The following is a 21,090-nucleotide window of genomic DNA, read 5'->3' as shown; positions in this document are numbered from 1 at the left end:
TTTCTCGCTTTCTTCCTTTCTTGCTTTCTCATGTTCTAGGTCTTTCTCGCGCAATGATATCGCTCTGTAGTTCGCGACCGTATTTAATGCGAGCAGGCGATGGCCCTTCTCAGCCACCATACTCAGGCGTATTGAGTGGTGAGCACCTGGCGAAGGAGAATGTGTCGTCATTGACAGGGGACCAATGCAAGCAGACTCTTTGTCTTGAAATCGACACCACTGTTACATGTAGTCCATAGTGGTGTGAACAGGCTCCACAAGTACAGAAGTCTCCACAAATACAGAAACGCTGCTCTCTACAGACAGGTTCCAGTGTTACAGACAGGCTCTACAACCAGGCTCCACTGTTAGAAGTACCATGAAAGTGTGTTGGGTGTCCAAGTACTATCGACGTGAGTTGACAACACATATTGATCATAACTATAGTAGTATGTGATACGACTTAAGATTGACTATATTCAAATCAGGTAGAAGTGTTTTCGACCTCATTCTACGACTGGGTACAAATAGTGGGAGATCGTTACTTTAAAGTTTTACATTTGTTGCCTTCCGTGAAGTTACTTTAACGTTTTACATCAATTGCCTTTCGTGAAGTTGTTTTTTTTGTATATTTTGTATTCACTTCAGTTGGATACAATCGTCATTTTGTGAGCCTTTAAGGCGACATGCATAGAAAGACATATTTACATACTGAATTACAGTATGTGATGGGACTAGTAGACTATGCAAGATCGTGAATCACCATGGAATGGAAGTACTGCATCTTCGTAAGATGAAGTCATAACATTGGCAATATTACATCCCATTTTCTAATAAATGAATCTATGTTGATATTTTTCGAACAAATATATTTTTCAATTTGATATACATCTTTTAATACTGCTTTATAGGTATTAAGACTGGGTTTCAAACCCTTTATGTTCATTACATATATATGGCGTTTGGCCAATGAAATCATGTGGTTGAGTAGGCGGTTGCTAGTGCAGCAAAATAAGATATCTATAGTAGAAAGCTCATATGTTTTGTTCAATAGTCTATTAACAAGATTGGTGAATTCTTTCCAAAACACTGTAATAGTTGGACATTCAATATATACATGATAGATGTTCTCACTTACCGAACCACACGATGAACATAAATCGTTATTAACCAGTTTCATTTTTGTATAAATGGCTTTTTATATAAATTTATATTGAAACTCTAGGAGTTTTGTGTCTTTGTTAGATTGTCTATATTGTAGAAATATATTCTTCCAATTTAAATGATCACTCAATTCGCTGTCCCATTTCTGACAGACTTTGGGAAAATTATTTTCAGATATGAAATTATCGTAAAATAATCTTGAGCCTTTACTGTGGAGGATCAAATCATTCCAAGGGGAACATATTGACAATTTAGATTTATTTGGATGTTTTGGCGTTCGTATAACCTCTTTCCATTTTTGGGGAATACTGAGAAGAACACGATTTAGGTCAAGTATCGTACCCCTAATATCAAATTTTGTTTTAAGTTCTGAAAATGTAAGGAAATCATGGTCATTACAAATATCATTAATGTGTACTATTCCCTTTTGGAACCAGTTCAATATAATCAAATTAGGGTGGTAACACAGGTGGTTCAACCAAATGGGTTGCATAAGAATTTCATTTATATCATTGTTCCATTCATAGCCCTTAATATATCTACCCCATGCATCGAGTGCGTCTTTCCAAAACGGGTTTTCAATTTTGTATTGTTTACTAATATTTGCGCCTAATAGAAGAATGTCTTTTACAGGAAAACCAGCTAAACTATAACACTTAGAATTTGACACGTATCTCTTTAAACATGCAATTTTTTGTGAATCAATACAAGTTTTGATGTCAACCATTCTCAGACCACCATCTTCATATTTTCGCATTAAATTAATTCGCTTTATCTTGTCTTTCTTATCATTCCATATGAAATTAAAAAATATATTATTCAATTTTATGATGACATCCTTCGGAGGATTGGGAAGAGACGTAAGAACATGAACTATAGTTGCTAAAGCTAAACTTTTAATAACGGTTATTTGTCCAATCAGAGTTAAGTTTCGTTTTTCCAGTTCAAAAGACCATGTGTTCTAGTCTCTTCTTTGTATTGATCACCCACAAGTTTTCTAAATGAGCATTAAGCTTTATTCCCCGAAGTTACTATAAAGCTTTACATTCATTGCCCTTCGTGAAGTTACTTTTAATGCTTTTACATCCATTGCCTTTGGTCAGGTTATTAGTTTAAAGTTTTACATTCATTGCCTTGGAAGACAGAAAGTTTTACATTCATAGCCTTTCGTAGGTTTCCTTTAAAGTTTACATTCATTGCGCTTCGTGAAGTTACTTTAAAGATTTTACATTCACACCAGTGATGTTTACATTCATTGCCTTAGTGACCAGTTATGTTTTGGCATATCATTATTATTAAGTAGGTCACCTGTATGTCTGATGCAGTACCAGGAGAAACAATCTGTTGGTAGACAGATTAGTTACCAGGGTACACAGGTATGTTGGTAGACAGATTAGTTACCAGGTATACAGGTATGTTGGTAGACAGATTAGTTACCAGGCATACCGGTATGCATGGTTAGACAGATTAGTTACCAGGTATACCGTTATGCTGGCAGACAGATTAGTTACCAGGTACACCGGTTATGCTTAGTAGACAGATTAGTTACCAGGTACACCGGTTATGCTGGCAGACAGATTAGTTACCAGGTACACCGGTATGTTGGCAGACAGATTAGTTACCAGGTACACAGGTATGTTGGTAGAGAGATTAGTTACCAGGTACACCGGTATGTTGGTAGAGAGATTAGTTACCAGGTATACCGGTATGTTGGCAGACAGATTAGTTACCAGGTACACCGGTATGTTGGTAGACAGATTAGTTACCAGGTATACCGGTATGTTGGCAGACAGATTAGTTACCAGGTACACCAGTATGTTGGTAGACAGATTAGTTACCAGGTATACCGGTATGTTGGCAGACAGATTAGTTACCAGGTACACAGGTATGTTGGTAGACAGATTAGTTACCAGGTATACCGGTATGTTGGCAGACAGATTAGTTACCAGGTACACAGGTATGTAAGTAGACAGATTAGTTACCAGGTTACACCGGTATGTTGGTAGACAGACAAGTTACCAGGTACACTGGTATGTTGGTAGACAGATTAGTTACCAGGTATACCGGTATGTTGGTAGACAGATTAGTTACCAGGTATACCGTTATGCTGGCAGACAGATTAGTTACCAGGTACACCGTTATGCTGGCGGAACAGACTAGTTACCAGGTATACCGTTATAACTGGTGAGACAGATTAGTTACCAGGTATACCGTTATGCTTTGGCAGACATACTAGTTACCAGGTACACACTGGTATGCTTGCAGACAGATTAGTTACCAGGTACACCGAGTATGTTGGTGAACAGATTAGTTACCAGGTACACACAGGTATGTTGGCAGCCAGATTAGATACCAGGTACACCAGTATGTTAGTAGATTGATTAGTTACCAGGTACGCACTGGTATGTTAGTAGACAGATAAGTTACCAGGTTATGACCGTTATGCTGGCAGACAGATTAGTTACCAGGTATACCGGTATGTTGGCGGACAGATTATTAACCAGGTACACTGGTATGTTGGCAGCCAGATTAGTTTTATCTCACCGGGTACCCAATTTCTGCTGAGTGAACAGAGGCAATTTTGAACAAACTCCCTTGCCTAAGGTCAGAAGTCCTAGAAACTCTCAGGAGTCAAGCTACCAAGCACGGTCACTCATCCAAGGACTCTCCGTGACTTAACGTCAACTGATTTGTAACCTGGGCTCACAGGACCACACCTCTTGTGAGCATTGAGGTGAACAAAGTGAGTTGACATCCAATGATGAATCTAGCTACACAATCCACAATCTTCTGTACGCTAGCAACAGAGGACGGTCTGCGCTGGTCTCAGCTTGTGACAGATCAACGAAGTCGAGCGGGAGACAGGTTTCGTTATTTGTCACCCTGTTATCGCTTGCCCACTTCCGACTGTCTTACTCGCAAATCAATAGGTTTGAATCCAACACTTATCCGTGCATTGGGTGCAACATATTAAGCACTTTATTTTGTACTAGGGCTGAGTTTCATGTTCCCTCATCCTATAAACATTATTCATGTATGGTGGGCACAGCCTTGTGACATGTTTTGTTTTTCAGTTTATGAAGCGACATACGGTTTGTGGTTTGGGATATTTCTATGTACAATACTCTGTACATCTGAATGCGTTTTGGAGTATGGAGGGTGCATGGGACCTTTTCCCCCTCTATTTTGCAAAATCTTCATAAGTACGACTGATAATATTTAACTAAAGGGTAAATGAACATAATTCCAGTTATGTGTGTCCGTCTACAAGACACTGGTTGCTGAAGCTGAAGTATTGTCAAGGCGTACATGTCGACGGGGGAACTAGATCGGAATTCGGTCTTAAAATAAATTGTGTCCAAACTTCTTCGGTTTTACTACACTAATTACAGTTACGAACAGAGAAATAAGCAGTGGTTCTTCTCTACTGCGACAAATGCAGCAAGCGAACGTGTCCTACTCACGGCTGTAAATACAGGTATAGTCGGAATATCAGTCTGGCTGACTGTATACATATAAACATACATGTAGTTAAAGACAACGTGAGTGAGTGAGTTAAGATGTATAGTCACATCGGCAATATTTCAGCCATATCGAGATTAAAAAGTTATAAATTGATAATAATGGAATTAAATTACAATAACCTGTCGACGAAGGACAGTAAAGCTAGATTATAACAGATAGTGAGTGGGAGAGTTAAAATGTAAAGTCACTTTGGCAATATTTCAGCCATATCGCGACTGAAACAGTAAATGCTTTATAGTTTAACATTTCAAATCTGTCGTCAAAGGACAATAAAACAACTACTATATCACAGTTAGAGATTAAAAACTAACATGTAACTTAAAATTATAGCGTATTTGGGACATTGCAACATAACAATGGGCTATAGATAGCCAGCAAATGAAGGTAGATCAACATAGTTAATAATTCTTCATGGCTTTTACAGCTTCCATGCGTCTGTGTATTCTTTCCAAGCAGAGTTTGGAAGAAACGTCCTCCGGAGTCAATTTTCCATCCATAAGTCCATCATACAGTGAAACAGCTTCAGTAATGTCTTCATTTTCATGCCTATCAGTGACATCTGCAGATAATTCTTCATGGCTGTGAGAGGGAGGGAGGGGCACATCAAAAAGCCCTGGCAACCAAGAGGGCATTCAAGGCTGTGTCAACCAACATGTGAGCTCTAACAGCTCTAGCAGCTGCTTTTCCACTAAGCATATGTCCAACTGAATTTGTTGCATATACTGTTTCAAACAGTTCTTGGAGTCCTGGTCCTGCCATTAGATGCCCAATACTACCAAGAAAGCTCGTTTCAATGTGAAAGCCTCCTAGTTGTAAGACAAGAGAACGAAGGTCACTGTCACCTGGTTCACTGACAACTATAATTTGTGCCTTCCACCAAAGAGGTTGGTCAAATGTCAACACTGGTGTCACAGTATATTTTCTTGCTTGTTAGCAGACAAACTTCAAGGTGGAAAATATGCAGGACATGCTCGTTGGATCCATGTCAATCATGGGAAGGAACACCACTGATGACTTACCAGGAAACTGTCCATGATAAATTGTTTGCATCATCCCTGAATATGATGGTCTAACTTGATGTCTCAGCAGCCAGGATGTTTTCCTAAGGAGATCAATATTTGCTGTAGGGTCCTCTTATGATAATTCTTCTAGTGGCTTATAGTGAAGAATTCCAGGACTAGTGGGTTTATAATGGAGTAGTGTGATTCGTCAAGCTGCAACAGATCTTCTGCTTTACATTAGTCTTCACAATTGGCATAATTGTCTTTGTTCCTGGTGTGACCGCTGCAATCATGCCCATACCATGAAATGTGTTTGATCCATCAAGAGTACAGGTGTTGGGGTCCACATTGTCTGCAACATACTGAATGACATTTCCGAAGCTTCCTGGACATATTATTGGGATGTCAGTTCCCTTGCTGACAGCAGCACTTCTCTCAAACCTTTTTACCTCATCATAAGAACTGCAGAAACCACGAGTATTGAGAGAATCCACAAGAAATCTGAAACCAAACTGATGATGCATTTGCACAGCAAGTCCAATCTGAAGTTGGGCTGTGAGAACTCTTGGCCTACAACATTGCATTATTGATTGTCCCAAAGAAGCTATCTTGATATCAGCATGTTTTCTTGGAATCAGTTCTCTTAGGAAACATCGTAACATCTCTGGAACAAATTCCAAATTTGCCTCTAATGATGCCATTTCATCACATGAAGGGTATCTATCATTGTTGTCCCTCTACTGACTTAATGTCCTGCTTTATGAGCTTGGCTGCTGTTTGAATAATTTGGCGCTTTTCTATGTCTATGTCTTCTTTTTGGGTTCCTGATAGAAATCATGGAGAATGGATGAGGCCGTACTTGTAAATGTTACAACATTATGTTTTCCACTGACATCAGTTATGATGATTCGGTCTCCAAAATGCTCATGCAAACGCTTCTTCATGTAGGGATGGCTGTATGATTCAATGTCAGTTCCCTTCAAGATATCCTCCATGTGATTAACCAAATCCGTTATGGAAATCTGTTCATCATCATTTTCCTCAAAGGAAATCAACTACAGATTCAAAAGCTGCTGTCCTTTCAAAATCTTCTGGTCTTCCCTGCTTACTTTTCTTGGAGGTGTGAACACATTTGTCAAATTGAGATGGAATCTGTTTTCCAGTCCTGAAATTTACACTACATGTCTGATGGTATACTGCATCTGCTGCGTGTAGATCACAGGTGTAGAGTCGGCGAGTTTGTACATCATCTGACCAGTTGTCCCTCGTTCTTTACATGTAGCTTTAATTGACTCTTCAAAATCCTTTGTTTTAACAGGATATACATCATGAGCTCTTTTTGTCCTGTTGATTGATAACTCCAGCACAAAATAGACATTGGTGTTTAAAATCAAAATTTGTATTTGGTGAATAGACTGGTTGTTCTTCGTGATTTCATTCCTACCACTGTTGAATTTCTTTATTTGCTGCGGATTGCAGTAGTGTCGACGACAATCAACATGAACAATCTGTCCCGGTCTGGTTTTGATTGAGTCACCACATGCTTCGCTTGATTCATTTACACCTCTGCTGCCTTTCTCTCTCAGAACAACTGAACCTCCGCCTGTCTTCGCATGAATATGCAGCTTGCATATTACACAAACATCCATTGTGCCATGTTTTGATCCTAAAAGGAAAAGTAAGAATTTGTAAGCGAATATTAAAATAAATTTCCAAATATCTATATTACCATAGCAATTACATGAAATTAATACCCTAAAATTTTGAAAAATCAAAATATCTATGTAAGTCAGGTAATATATATATATATATATATATATATATAGCATATAGACAAATTCAGAAATATTTTCAAGCTCATTTATGATACATAACCTGAATTTATGTAAATTGATGTATAACAACTACACCTTTTTGATACAATGATCTGTGTTATTACAAAATAAGCAAAAAATTTTTGGAATGTTAGTCTTAATGACAAGTGTACAAATTTTGAAATCTTAATAAAAACACAAAACTAGATAAGTAATTATATTATCATATCAATAATATGAAACAAACAATTTCGTATTCTTTTCTGTATTCATCATTAGTACCTATAATACTATCTCATTCATGAATATTAAAACCAAATATATTGACTTTAGAATGAAATAATCAACAGGTCAATGTTTTCAGTTTTGAACATATGTTATGTATGTGACATTTCTGGAGTCATACAAAAGAGCAGTTTTATGGAAAATAGTATACACTGACAACTTCTTTTCCTAGGTCATAGTGACCTTGGGGGGTCATAATACCACAAACATAAGTATTACATATAAAAAGCAGCATATGATAACAGAGATAGTCCACATAATTCATTTGGAGTGAAGCAAAGCCTATAGATCAAAGTTAAAATGCTTATAAGTCCCTCATTTAAAATGCTATAGATATGTCTAGTGATGACATGCAGTTCTTGAAAACAGTGCTGGCTTGAGGTAAGAAAGATCAAGTATGCATTTACAGAATTAACTCTGTCAATTACAGTTGGGTCAAGAACATCTATAAACACTTGCCTCTCTTCTGTGAAAAATGTCTTGAAGACCGTTGCAAAGCACAAGAAATGCTATGAAGTCAGGCTGCAACTCTCCAAGGAAATGGCAATGTTGTGAAAGGGAGATAACTCTCAACATCATTTTTTTCCTGAAGACTGTCTATTATGCACAATCTTCGTTTCAAAACATGAGACGATATGAAAGTAAAATTTCGGTTATGTTAGAAAAATTAGACAACGATGGACTGGGTACAAAGAACAACGATGGTTTTCTGACAAAGAGACAATCATATGGACTGACAAAGAGACAACGATGGACTGACAAAATAGACAACGATGGACTGACAAAGAGACAACGATGGATATATAAAAGAAACAACAATGGATAGATAAAGACTTTTAAACAATGGATAGATAAAGGGAATTAGAAACAAACAATGGACAGATAAAGGGACAAATCAATGGCCTATAAAGACAAGATAGACAAAGAGACAACAATGGACAGACAAAGAGACAACGATGGACAACAAAGAGACAACACTGACAAAGAGAAACGATAGAGACAACGATGGACAGACAAAGAGACAACGATGGACAGATAAAGGGACAACGATGGACAGACAGAGAGACAACAATGGACAGATATAGAGACAACAATGGACACAACAATGGAGAGATAAAGAGACAACAATGGACAGATAAAGAGACAGCAATGGGCAGACAAAGACAACAATGGACAGATAAAGGGACAACAATGGACAGACATGAGACACTACATTGCCTTGGACTTATTTATAGGATGACAGCCAGCCAGTCGTGGCTATATATTGCACATGCCAATAATTATTAGCATGAGTGTATGTTCAGCATTCGTATGTTCAGACACTCTTCATTCACAACTTGTTCCTAACTTAAAGAACAACCACGAACAGTTCTCTATGAGTGAGTGAGTTTAGTTTTACGCTACCTGTAGCACTACTCTAGCATTATCGCGGCAAGGGAGACTTGAAATGGGCGTCACAAATTATACCCATGTGTGGAATCGAACCCGGGTCTTCGTTGTGACGGGCAAACGCTTAAACTGCTGGGCTACCCAACCGCCTCAAATTTTTATAAGACAATTGAGCATTAAAGTTGCAGTACTCGTCTGGACGTATGCAGGTTTAATAGTGCCTTTGGTCAGGTGTTATAGTGATTTTGGTCAATTTATCTGTGCGGAAATGATGGCTGGTAGCCATACGACGAGGTGAAGGAAAGGTTTTCACCGTATTTTGTAACATCGTCCCCTGACATGGTTGATGTGATCCTCATGGATCACTGGATTGTCTGGTCCTGATTCGATTGTTTACAGACCGAGTAAGGCGTTAAACAATAAACCAAATAAACAAATCATTGAAACAGCTAGTATATTCCAAACTAAGATTGGATAACGTGTAGCTAGCTGAAAGGTAATTCTATAAACTGTGACGTTATCTGAGAAATGAAGGACATAATGCATGTACATGTGTATTGGATACCTACTTCTGATCTGGCAAATTACGAATCAGCCGAGGACTTGACTCATTAATACCTTTACCTGGATTAATATTTCCCATGCGACAAGTCCACTGAAATGTGCAAACAAATCTGTGTTTACCCAAACAACCTACACATGTATGAAATATATTTTCATAAACGATCTGTTAACATCTCCAAGTAAAAACGGCAGTTTTGGGGGGCGCGTTGATGGAGAATAGCACTCGCTGCTGTTCAGTGATGGAGACACCTCTAACAAGGTGCAGTTCAATACATAAGATGAATTCCTGAAACGTCCACAAGAAAACTTTTGCCTGAATCTTCAAATGAATTAACGCCATGAATTACGTGCTACAACCTCCGAAAAGTCGCAAGTAAGTTGTAGATACGGCTTTGTCACTAACCTTGTCAAGAGGTGAGTATTGGTATGACGCTATGGTTAGCGTCAGAAATGACACACAGATTTAAAAAACAAATAGAACCGTGAAACAAACGCATAGAACAAAAAGGCCTGAAATAAAGCCATATATAAGGCGTCTGTCTGCTGATAACACACGTGTGAGGTGACAGAGGACACAAGAGCCACAATGGTAGATGATACCAGTGTTCTCAGATGAACCGGGTGCTTTCTTCCTTCGCGTTACCAATTTGTTTTCCCATCCCTAAAACATCTCGTTGTTTGGATTCATACGTCATTCACTAATCTCTCTTCTGATGACATAAAGTAACTGCAGTGCCTCTTCTGATGACATTGTGTAAAGTAACCGTAGTGCCTCTTCTGATGACAAAGTAACCGTCAGTGCCTCTTCTGATGACATAAAGTAACTGCAGTGCCTCTTCTGATGACATAAAGTAACCGCAGTGCCTCTTCTGATGACATAGAGTAACCGTAGTGCCTCTTCTGATGACAAAGTAACCGTAGTGCCTCTACTGATGACATAGAGTAACCGCAGTGCCTCTTCTGATGACAAAGTAGTGCCTCTTCTGATGACATAAAGTAACCGCAGTGCCTCTTCTGATGACATAGAGTAACCGCAGTGCCTCTTCTGATGACAAAAAGTAACCGTAGTGCCTCTTCTGATGACAAAGTAACCGTAGTGCCTCTTCTGATGACAAAGTAACCGTAGTGCCTCTTCTGATGACATAGAGTAACCGCAGTGCCTCTTCTGATGACAAAGTAACCGTAGTGCCTCTACTGATGACATAGTGCCTCTTCTGTAACCGCAGTGCCTCTTCTGATGACATAAAGTAACCGCAGTGCCTCTTCTGATGACATAAAGTAACCGCAGTGCCTCTTCTGATGACATAAAGTAACTGCAGTGCCTCTACTGATGACATAAAGTAACCGTAGTGCCTCTTCTGATGACATAAAGTAACCGCAGTGCCTCTTCTGATGACATAAAGTAACTGCAGTGCCTCTTCTGATGACATAAAGTAACTGCAGTGCCTCTTCTGATGACATAAAGTGACAGAAGTAACCGCAGTGCCTCTTCTGATGACATAAAGTAACCGCAGTGCCTCTTCTGATGACATAAAGTAACTGCAGTGCCTCTGATGACTGATGACATGACAAGTAACTGCAGTGCAGTGCCTCTTCTGATGACAAAGTAAAGTAACTGCAGTGCCTCTTCTGATGACATAAAGTAACTGCAGTGCCTCTTCTGATGACATAAAGTAACCGCAGTGCCTCTTCTGATGACATAAAGTAACCGTAGTGCCTCTTCTGATGACATAAAGTAACCGCAGTGCCTCTTCTGATGACATAAAGTAACCTCTTCTGTAGTGCCTCTTCTGATGACATAAAGTAACTGCAGTGCCTCTTCTGATGACATAAAGTAACCGCAGTGCCTCTTCTGATGACATAAAGTAACTTCTGATGACCTCTTCTCTTCTGATGACATAAAGTAACCGCAGTGCCTCTTCTGATGACATAGTAGTAACTGATGACAGTGCCTCTTCTGATGACATAAAGTAACCGCAGTGCCTCTTCTGATGACATAAAGTAACTGCAGTGCCTCTTCTGATGACATAAAGTAACTGCAGTGCCTCTTCTGATGACAAAGTAACCGCAGTGCCTCTTCTGATGACATAAAGTAACTGCAGTGCCTCTTCTGATGACATAAAGTAACTGCAGTGCCTCTTCTGATGACTTAAAGTAACTGGAGTGCCTCTTCTGATGACTGAAACTGAGTGCTGTAAACAGCAGTGCCTCTTCTGATGACTGTAACTGCAGTGCCTCTTCTGATGACATAAAGTAACCGCAGTGCCTCTTCTGATGACATAAAGTAACCGCAGTGCCTCTTCTGATGACATAAAGTAACCGCAGTGCCTCTTCTGATGACATAAGTAACTGCAGTGCCTCTTCTGACTGCAGTGCCTCTTCTGCCTCTACTGATGACATAAAGTAACTGCAGTGCCTCTTCTGATGACATAAAGTAACCGCAGTGCCTCTTCTGATGACATAAAGTAACCGCAGTGCCTCTTCTGATGACATAAAGTAACCGCAGTGCCTCTTCTGATGACATAAAGTAACTGCAGTGCCTCTTCTGATGACATAAAGTAACTGCAGTGCCTCTTCTGATGACATAAAGTAACCGCAGTGCCTCTTCTGATGACATAAAGTAACCGCAGTGCCTCTTCTGATGACATAAAGTAACCGCAGTGCCTCTTCTGATGACATAAATGACTTAAGTAACTGCAGTGCCTCTTCTGATGACATAAAGTGCCTCCTCTAATGACTACAGTGCCTCTTCTGATGACATAAAGTAACTGCAGTGCCTCTTCTGATGACACAAAGTAACTGCAGTGCCTCTTCTGATGACATAAAGTAACTGCAGTGCCTCTTCTGATGACATAAAGTAACTGCAGTGCCTCTTCTGATGACTTAAAGTAACTGCAGTGCCTCTTCTGATGACTTAAAGTAAGTGCCTCTTCTGATGACAAAGTAACTGCAGTGCCTCTTCTGATGACTTAAAGTAACCGCAGTGCCTCTTCTGATGACATAAAGTAACTGCAGTGCCTCTTCTGATGACATAAAGTAACCGCAGTGCCTCTTCTGATGACATAAAGTAACCACAGTGCCTCTTCTGATGACATAAAGTAACCACTGAGCCTCTACTGATGACACAAAGAGTAACCGCAGTGCCTCTTCTGATGACTTAAAGTAACTGCAGTGCCTCTACTGATGACACAAAGTAACTGCAGTCCCTCTTCTGATGACATAAAGTAACCGCAGTGCCTCTTCTGATGACATAAAGTAACTGCAGTGCCTCTTCTGATGACATAAAGTAACTGCAGTGCCTCTTCTGATGACATAAAGTAACCGCAGTGCCTCTTCTGATGACATAAAGTAACCGTAGTGCCTCTTCTGATGACACAAAGTAACCGTAGTGCCTCTTCTGATGACATAAAGTAACCGCAGTGCCTCTTCTGATGACATAATAAAGTAACCGTAGTGCCTCTTCTGATGACATAAGTAACCGTAACCTCTAGTGCCTACTGATGACACAAAGTAACCGCAGTGCCTCTTCTGATGACATAAGTAACCAGTGCCTCTACTGCAGTAACTCTTCCTCTGATGACATAAAGTAACCGTAGTGCCTCTTCTGATGACACAAAGTAACCGCAGTGCCTCTTCTGATGACATAAAGTAACCGCAGTGCCTCTTCTGATGACATAAAGTAACTGCAGTGCCTCTTCTGATGACACAAGTCACTGCAGTCCCTCTTCTGATGACATAAAGTAACCGCAGTGCCTCTTCTGATGACATAAAGTAACTGCAGTGCCTCTTCTGATGACTTAAAGTAACTGCAGTGCCTCTTCTGATGACATAAAGTAACCGCAGTGCCTCTTCTGATGACTTAAAGTAGTGCCTCTGCTCTTCTGATGACATAAAAGTAACCGTGCCTCTTCTGATGACATAAAGTAACCGTAGTGCCTCTTCTGATGACATAAAGTAACCGCAGTGCCTCTTCTGATGACATAAAGTAACTGCAGTGCCTCTTCTGATGACATAAAGTAACCGCAGTGCCTCTACTGATGACATAAAGTAACCACAGTGCAGTGCCTCTTCTGATGACATAAAGTAACCGCAGTGCCTCTCTTGACTGATGACATAAAGTAACTGCAGTGCCTCTTCTGATGACATAAAGTAACTGCAGTGCCTCTTCTGATGACATAAAGTAAAAGCAGTGCCTCTTCTGATGATATAAAGTAACTGCAGTGCCTCTTCTGATGACTTAAAGTAACTGCAGTGCCTCTTCTGATGACTAAAGTAACCACAGTGCCTCTTCTGATGACATAGTAACCGCAGTGCCTCTTCTGATGACATAAAGTAACTGCAGTGCCTCTTCTGATGACATAAAGTAACCGCAGTGCCTCTTCTGATGACATAAAGTAACCGTAGTGCCTCTTCTGACCTGCAGTGCCTCTTCTGATGACATAAAGTAACCGCAGTGCCTCTTCTGATGACATAAAGTAACCATGCAGTGCCTCTTCTGATGACATAAAGTAACTGCAGTGCCTCTTCTGATGACATAAAGTAACCGCAGTGCCTCTTCTGATGACATAAAGTAACCGCAGTGCCTCTTCTGATGACATAAAGTAACTGCAGTGCCTCTTCTGATGACATAAAGTAACCGCAGTGCCTCTTCTGATGACATAAAGTAACCGCAGTGCCTCTTCTGATGACATAAAGTAACCGCAGTGCCTCTTCTGATGACATAAAGTAACCGCAGTGCCTCTTCTGATGACATAAAGTAACCGTAGTGCCTCTTCTGATGACATAAAGTAACAGTGCCTCTTCTGATGACATAAAGTAACCGTAGTGCCTCTTCTGATGACATAAAGTAACCGTAGTGCCTCTTCTGATGACAAAGTAACCGTAGTGCCTCTTCTGATGACATAAAGTAACCGTAGTGCCTCTTCTGATGACATAAAGTAACTGCAGTGCCTCTACTGATGACATAGAGTAACCGTAGTGCCTCTACTGATGACACAAGTAGTAACTGCCTCTTCTGATGAGTGCCTCTACTGATGACATAAAGTAACTGCAGTGCCTCTACTGATGACACAAGTAACTGCAGTGCCTCTTCTGATAACATGCCTCTTGTGATAACACAAGTCACTGCAGTCCCTCTTCTGATGACATAAAGTAAAAGCAGTGCCTCTTGTCATGATATAAAGTAACTGCAGTGCCTCTTCTGATGACTTAAAGTAACTGGAGTGCCTCTTCTGATGACTTAAAGTAACCACAGTGCCTCTTCTGATGACTTAAAGTAACTGCAGTGCCTCTTCTGATGACATAAAGTAACTGCAGTGCCTCTTCTGATGACATGATGACATAAAACTGTAACCGTAGTAACCTGCCTCTTCTGATGACATAAAGTAACCGTAGTGCCTCTTCTGATGACATAAAGTAACCGCAGTGCCTCTTCTGATGACATAAAGTAACTGCAGTGCCTCTTCTGATGACATAAAGTAACTGCAGTGCCTCTTCTGATGACATAAAGTAACCGCAGTGCCTCTTCTGATGACATAAAGTAACCGCAGTGCCTCTTCTGATGACATAAAGTAACTGCAGTGCCTCTTCTGATGACATAAAAGTAACCGTAGTGCCTCTTCTGATGACATAAAGTAACCTGCAGCTCTCTTCTGATGACATAAAGTAACTGCAGTGCCTCTTCTGATGACATAAGTAAACCGCAGTGCCTCTTGATGATGACATAAAGTAACCGCAGTGCCTCTTCTGATGACATAAAGTAACCGCAGTGCCTCTTCTGATGACATAAAGTAACTGCAGTGCCTCTTCTGATGACATAAAGTAACTGCAGTGCCTCTTCTGATGATGACAGTGCCTCTTCTGATGACACCAGTGCCTCTACTGATGACATAAAGTAACCGCAGTGCCTCTTCTGATGACATAAAGTAACTGCAGTGCCTCTTCTGATGACATAAAGTAACCGCAGTGCCTCTTCTGATGACATAAAGTAAAGTAACCGCAGTCTGCCTCTTCTGATGACATAAAGTAACCGCAGTGCCTCTTCTGATGACATAAAGTAACCGCAGTGCCTCTTCTGATGACAAAGTAACCGTAGTGCCTCTTCTGATGACATAAGTAACCGCAGTGCCTCTTCTGATGACATAAAGTAACCGCAGTGCCTCTTCTGATGACATAAAGTAACCGCAGTGCCTCTTCTGATGACATAAAGTAACCGCAGTGCCTCTTCTGATGACATAAAGTAACCGCAGTGCCTCTTCTGATGACATAAAGTAACCGCAGTGCCTCTTCTGATGACAAAGTAACATAGTAACCGCAGTGCCTCTTCTGATGACATAAAGTAACCGCAGTGCCTCTTCTGATGACACAAAGTAACTGCAGTGCCTCTTCTGATGACATAAAGTAACCGCAGTGCCTCTTCTGATGACATAAAGTAACCGCAGTGCCTCTTCTGATGACATAAAGTAACCGCAGTGCCTCTTCTGATGACATAAAGTAACATAAACATGCAACTGCCCTCTTCTGATAAACATAAAGTAACAGTGTAGTGCCTCTTCTGATGACATAAAGTAAACTTTGCCGTTAGTTTTTACACTTGTATTTATCTCAAATCAATACAGTCAAGCAGGAGTGCCTCTTCCTTGTATAATAAGTACGATGTAATGTGACAGATCTTCACGATATCCTTGTATAATAAGGTACTCTGTAAGGTCACATATCTCCCCGATATCCTTGAAAAATGAAGTGCTATGTAAGGTCACAGATTTTACGATATCCTTGAATTATAAGTACGATGTAAGGTCACAGACCTTCACGATATCCTTGTATAATAAGCACCATGTAAGATCACAGATCATCGCGATATCCTTGTAGAATAAGTACTATGTAAGGGCACAGATCTTGACTATATCCTTGTATAATAAAGTACAATGTAACGTCACAGATCTTCACGATATCCTTGTAGAATAAATACGATGTAAGGGCACAGATCATCCCGATATCCTTGTAGAATAAGTACTATGTAAGGGAACAGGCCAGTACAATCTCCTTGTATGAAATTGCAGCATGTAGTTTCAGAGATTAACCCACACTCCACTGAATGAGTGAATGAGGGAATGAGTGAATATGTTTTTACGCCGCTATTTACTCCAATATTCCAGCAATATCACGGCGGGTGACACCAGAAATGGGCTGCGCACATAGTACCCATGTGGAGAATCGAACCCAGGTCGATGACGTGACGAGAAACGCTTTAACCTATGGGCTACCATCCCAAAACACACACACACCCCCACCCCACCCCACCCCTACCCTACTCCCCCACTGAATAGCAAATGTTTGACACAGTATACTGATGTTTACTTTATGTAGGTAGCGTCGTAGCAGTCATATGCCTTGGCATTATCCTGATGACCTTCAAAAAGACTTCACCGTGGTCAAGGTCGCAATTACAGTATTCCAGCAATATCACGGCGGGGGACACCAGAAATTGGCTGCATACATTGTACCATGTGGAGAATCGAACCCAGGTCGCCGACGTGACGAGCGAATGCTTTAACCTCTAGGCTACCATCCCACAACACATCCCCCAACCCACCCACCCCTCCCCCACCCACCTCCTACTGAATAGCAAATGTTTGACACAGTATACTAATGTTTACTTTATGTAGGTGGCGTCGTAGCAGTCATTTGCCTTGGTATTATCCTGATGACCTTCACAAAGACTTCACCGTGGTCAAGGTCGCAATTACAGAATGATCTGGGTCCTGAATTAGAGGCACAGCGAAAGCAGGCATTCAAACAGATTTCGACACCTACATCAACGACATTCAAACAGATTCCGACAGCTACATCAACGATGACGACAACAACACTAAAACAATGCCGCGATGATTTTCAAGAAATATTTGAGAAAGAGAAACGGTATATATGTTTTGACATACCGGGCAGATTGGGGAATTTCATGTTTGCATACGCCTCGGTGTATGGAATGGCGACAAAGGTCAACAAGTCAGTGGTGACCAAAACGAACAACTTTCTGAAGTACTTCCGGATAAAAGCCAAGGTTGTCAATGACTTTTGTGTTTGTGAAACAGCCAAATTTGTCTACGAGGACAAACATTGTCAGTTTAGCAAAGATTTGCTGAATTTGACCGAGAAAATAAATTATCGGCCTTTCCGGTATTTTCAGTCGTGGATGTACTTCCGGCATGTCGCAGACGACATCCGCCAACAGTTCAGGTTCAAGGACGAACTGCGTGAGAAAGCCGTCAGCATTATAAAGGTAAGTAAACAAATGGTCATCTTTCCCGACAACTTATACTGCATGATGTAACAACCTCTGGAATACAACACACTCCCTAATAGAAACAAGGTGTCAAGGACGATGACCTGATGATGAGTCTAACCAGCCTGATTGCAATAATCTGTTTTAAATCTGTATTAATAATTATAACAAAATAAAGTAATAGAATGACAAATTTATACACCCGAGAAGATCCGGGTTAGAATTGGTCTTCAGCAACCCACGCATGTCGCAAAAGGCGAGTAACGGGATCGGGTGATCAGGCTCGCTGACTTGGTTGCCACATGTCATAGTATCCAAGTTACGTATATCGATCCTCATGTTGCTGATCATTGGATTGTCTGGTACGAACTTATTTCAGAGCGCCACCATATAGGTGGAATATTCCTAAGTGCGGCGTAAAACTAAACTCACTCACTCACTCAAATCTCGCTTCAGTATTCTGCAATACGTTTTAGAATAAGCCTATGTATGGCGCCTCCCAACTTGCCCCAGGCGGACTTGAAGGCAAACTTAATACTAATGAGCCTCCAACACGATGTGTATTAGCAACACTGAGGTTACCTTCCTGTTTCAGGGCTCTCGAGAAGCATTTGTAAAACAACTAAGAGTCCAGACTCGATTATTTACAGACCGCCACCAAATAGCTGGAGTGCGGCGTTAATCAACAGCCAACCAACCAGCATACTTACTTCTTTTGTATTTATTTACGATCAACTTCAAAATAAATATCCGTAACATCCACCTAAACGCCATCTATTAATGACTGACATTTGCCCGACTCAGACAATGTCGGAGGGTGAGATGGTAGCGGCTTTCGGTGTAGTGAGAAGTATGATAGTTCAATACAAAGGCATGACGAAAGCAGAACTGAAAATAACATGGCATTTTCTTTGAGTACGTATTCCTTTTTCAAGCTATATTTAGAAGGATGACAACAAATTTCGAGCCAGCCATTTGCAGACAAAACACTTTCCATATTCATAAGAAATATGTGCCAAACGCAGAGTCCATTGTACAATGTGACTATATCATGAGCAGATATTTGTTTCAGCAGTATTACAGCTGTATGATGCTGTTTGTAAACAAATCGGTTCTGAACCAGAGAATTCAGTGATTGTAGTGGGTGTTCGCGAAACAGTGGGCGTATCCTGCCCCACCGGCCACTCAATCAGTCAATCATGCACACAATCACTCACACATAAGCATTTGTCTACACACAAATCTCGCTTCAGTATTCTGCAATACGTTTTAGTATGAGCCTATGTATGGCTCCTCCCAACTTGCCCCAGGCGGACTTTAAGGCGAACTGAATACTAATGAGCCTCAAACACGATGTGTATCAGCAACACTGAGGTTACCTTCCTGTTTCAGGGTTCTCGAGAAGCATTTGTAAAACAACAAAGAGGCAGGGGCCATGACAACGTAACGACTGTCGGCCTGCACGTGCGCAGAGGGGATATCACCAACAACAGGCACTATGTTGAGTACGGATATATGGTAGCTCCCCCGCAGTACTTCTCCACGGCAATGACGTATTACAGAAACAAATACAACACAACATTGTTCCTGGTATGCTCGGACGACATTGCATGGTGTAAAGAAAACATAAACGGAAGTGACGTCATGTTCATGGAAGATAATCCATTCGAAGTAGATCTCGCTGTATTAACCCAATGTAATCATTCCATAATGTCGGTGGGAACATTCGGTTGGTGGGCCTCGTTCCTGGCAGGAGGCGAGACAATCTACTATAAACATCCAGCCAGAGACGGAAGCAAGTTAAGAATGCAGTTTTCAAAGGATTACTCAGACTTCTTCTACCCCGGATGGATTGGTATGGAGTGATGGACCACAATATGCAGGTGTGAAGGTGTGTGTGTGTGTTGTGTGAAGGTGTGTGTGTTGTGTGAAGGTGTGTGTGTTGTGTGAAGGTGTGTGTGCTGTGTGAAGGTGTGTGTGTTGTGTGAAGGTGTGTGAAAAGGTGGAGAACTAATGGTCCATAAGAAATGTCAGGATGTTTGTACATGATAGCAGATGATTGTGGTGCAGTGTGTGAGGTTGGCAGATGATTGTGGTGCAGTGTGTGAGGTTGGTAGGTGATTGTGGTGCAGTGTGTGAGGTTGGTAGGTGATTGTGGTGCAGTGTGTGAGGTTGGTAGGTGATTGTGGTGCAGTGTGTGAGGTTGGTAGGTGATTGTGGTGCAGTGTGTGAGGTTGGTAGGTGATTGTGGTGCAGTGTGTGAGGTTGGTAGGTGATTGTGGTGCAGTGTGTGAGGTTGGTAGAGGTGAGTTGTGGTGCAGTGGTTGCAGTGTGTGAGGTTGGTAGGTGATTGTGGTGCAGTGTGCACAGGTTGGTAGGTGATTGTGGTGCAGTGAGGTTGGTAGGTGATTGTGGTGCAGTGTGTGAGGTTGGTAGGTGATTGTGGTGCAGTGTGTTGGTAGGTGATTGGTGCAGTGTGTGGTAGGTGATTGTGGTGCAGTGTGTGAGGTTGGTAGAGTGATTGTGGTGCAGTGTGTGAGGTTGGTAGGTGATTGTGGTGCAGTGTGTGAGGTTGGTAGGTGATTGTGGTGCAGTGTGTGGTAGGTTGGTAGGTGATTGTGGTGCAGTGTGTGAGGTTGGTAGGTGATTGTGGTGCAGTGTGTGTGGTGTGGTGATTGGTGCAGGTGATGATTGTGGTGATTGGCTGGTGCAGTGTGTGAGGTTGGTAGGTGATTGTGGTGCAGTGTGTGAGGTTGGTAGATGATGGTAGTTGGTAGATGATTGTGGACGAGATAGCTGGTGGTGATTGTGGTGCAGTGTGAGGGTTGGTAGGTGATTGTGGTGCAGTGTGTGAGGTTGGTAGGTGATTGTGGTGCAGTGTGTGAGGTTGGTAGGTGATTGTGGTGTGCAGTGTGTGTGAGGTGTGGTGGTAGATGATTATGGGGTGATTGTGGGTGGTGATTGTGTGTGAGGTTGGTAGGTGATTGTGGTGCAGTGTGTTAGGTTGAGGATTGTGGTGCAGTGTGTGATTGTGGTGCAGTGTGTGAGGTTGGTAGGTATGATTGTGGTGCAGTGTGTGAGGTTG

At 41.3% G+C, this 21,090-nt stretch overlaps 1 protein-coding gene across 2 annotated transcripts; it reads left to right on the top strand.

Annotated features, from left to right (window-relative positions):
* Positions 1 to 239: 239 nt before the first annotated feature.
* Positions 240 to 19,883, top strand: LOC124257618 (galactoside alpha-(1,2)-fucosyltransferase 2-like). Of its 2 annotated transcripts, XM_046691721.1 has the most exons (4): positions 240 to 392; positions 17,090 to 17,159; positions 17,459 to 18,002; positions 19,398 to 19,883. In XM_046691721.1, exons 1-4 carry the CDS (start codon positions 359 to 361, stop codon positions 19,869 to 19,871), a joined length of 1,122 nt encoding a protein of 373 aa, XP_046547677.1. In that variant the 5' UTR covers positions 240 to 358; the 3' UTR covers positions 19,872 to 19,883. The 2 variants fall into 2 exon arrangements, with proteins under 2 accessions (XP_046547677.1, XP_046547676.1); XM_046691720.1 differs by lacking the exon at positions 17,090 to 17,159 and having other exon boundaries at positions 17,389 to 18,002.
* The last annotated feature ends 1,207 nt before the right edge of the window (positions 19,884 to 21,090 follow it).

This window comes from Haliotis rubra, unplaced genomic scaffold, assembly GCF_003918875.1.
Source record: "Haliotis rubra isolate DU_JTF1 unplaced genomic scaffold, ASM391887v1 Scf669, whole genome shotgun sequence".
Classification (NCBI taxonomy): Eukaryota; Metazoa; Mollusca; class Gastropoda; order Lepetellida; family Haliotidae; genus Haliotis; species Haliotis rubra.
Note: the sequence above shows the minus strand (reverse complement) of the source record. Positions and strands in the feature narration are given on the sequence as shown.

Bases quoted from the DNA above. Each gene is read 5' to 3' on its own strand.
- LOC124257618 (XM_046691720.1), top strand. From the start codon at position 359: ATGAAAGTGTGTTGGGTGTCCAAGTACTATCGAC. The intron at 393-17,388 runs GTGAGTTGACAA...TACTTTATGTAG, and splicing joins GGTGTCCAAGTACTATCGAC to GTGGCGTCGTAGCAGTCATT. The intron at 18,003-19,397 runs GTAAGTAAACAA...TTCCTGTTTCAG, and splicing joins AAGCCGTCAGCATTATAAAG to GGTTCTCGAGAAGCATTTGT.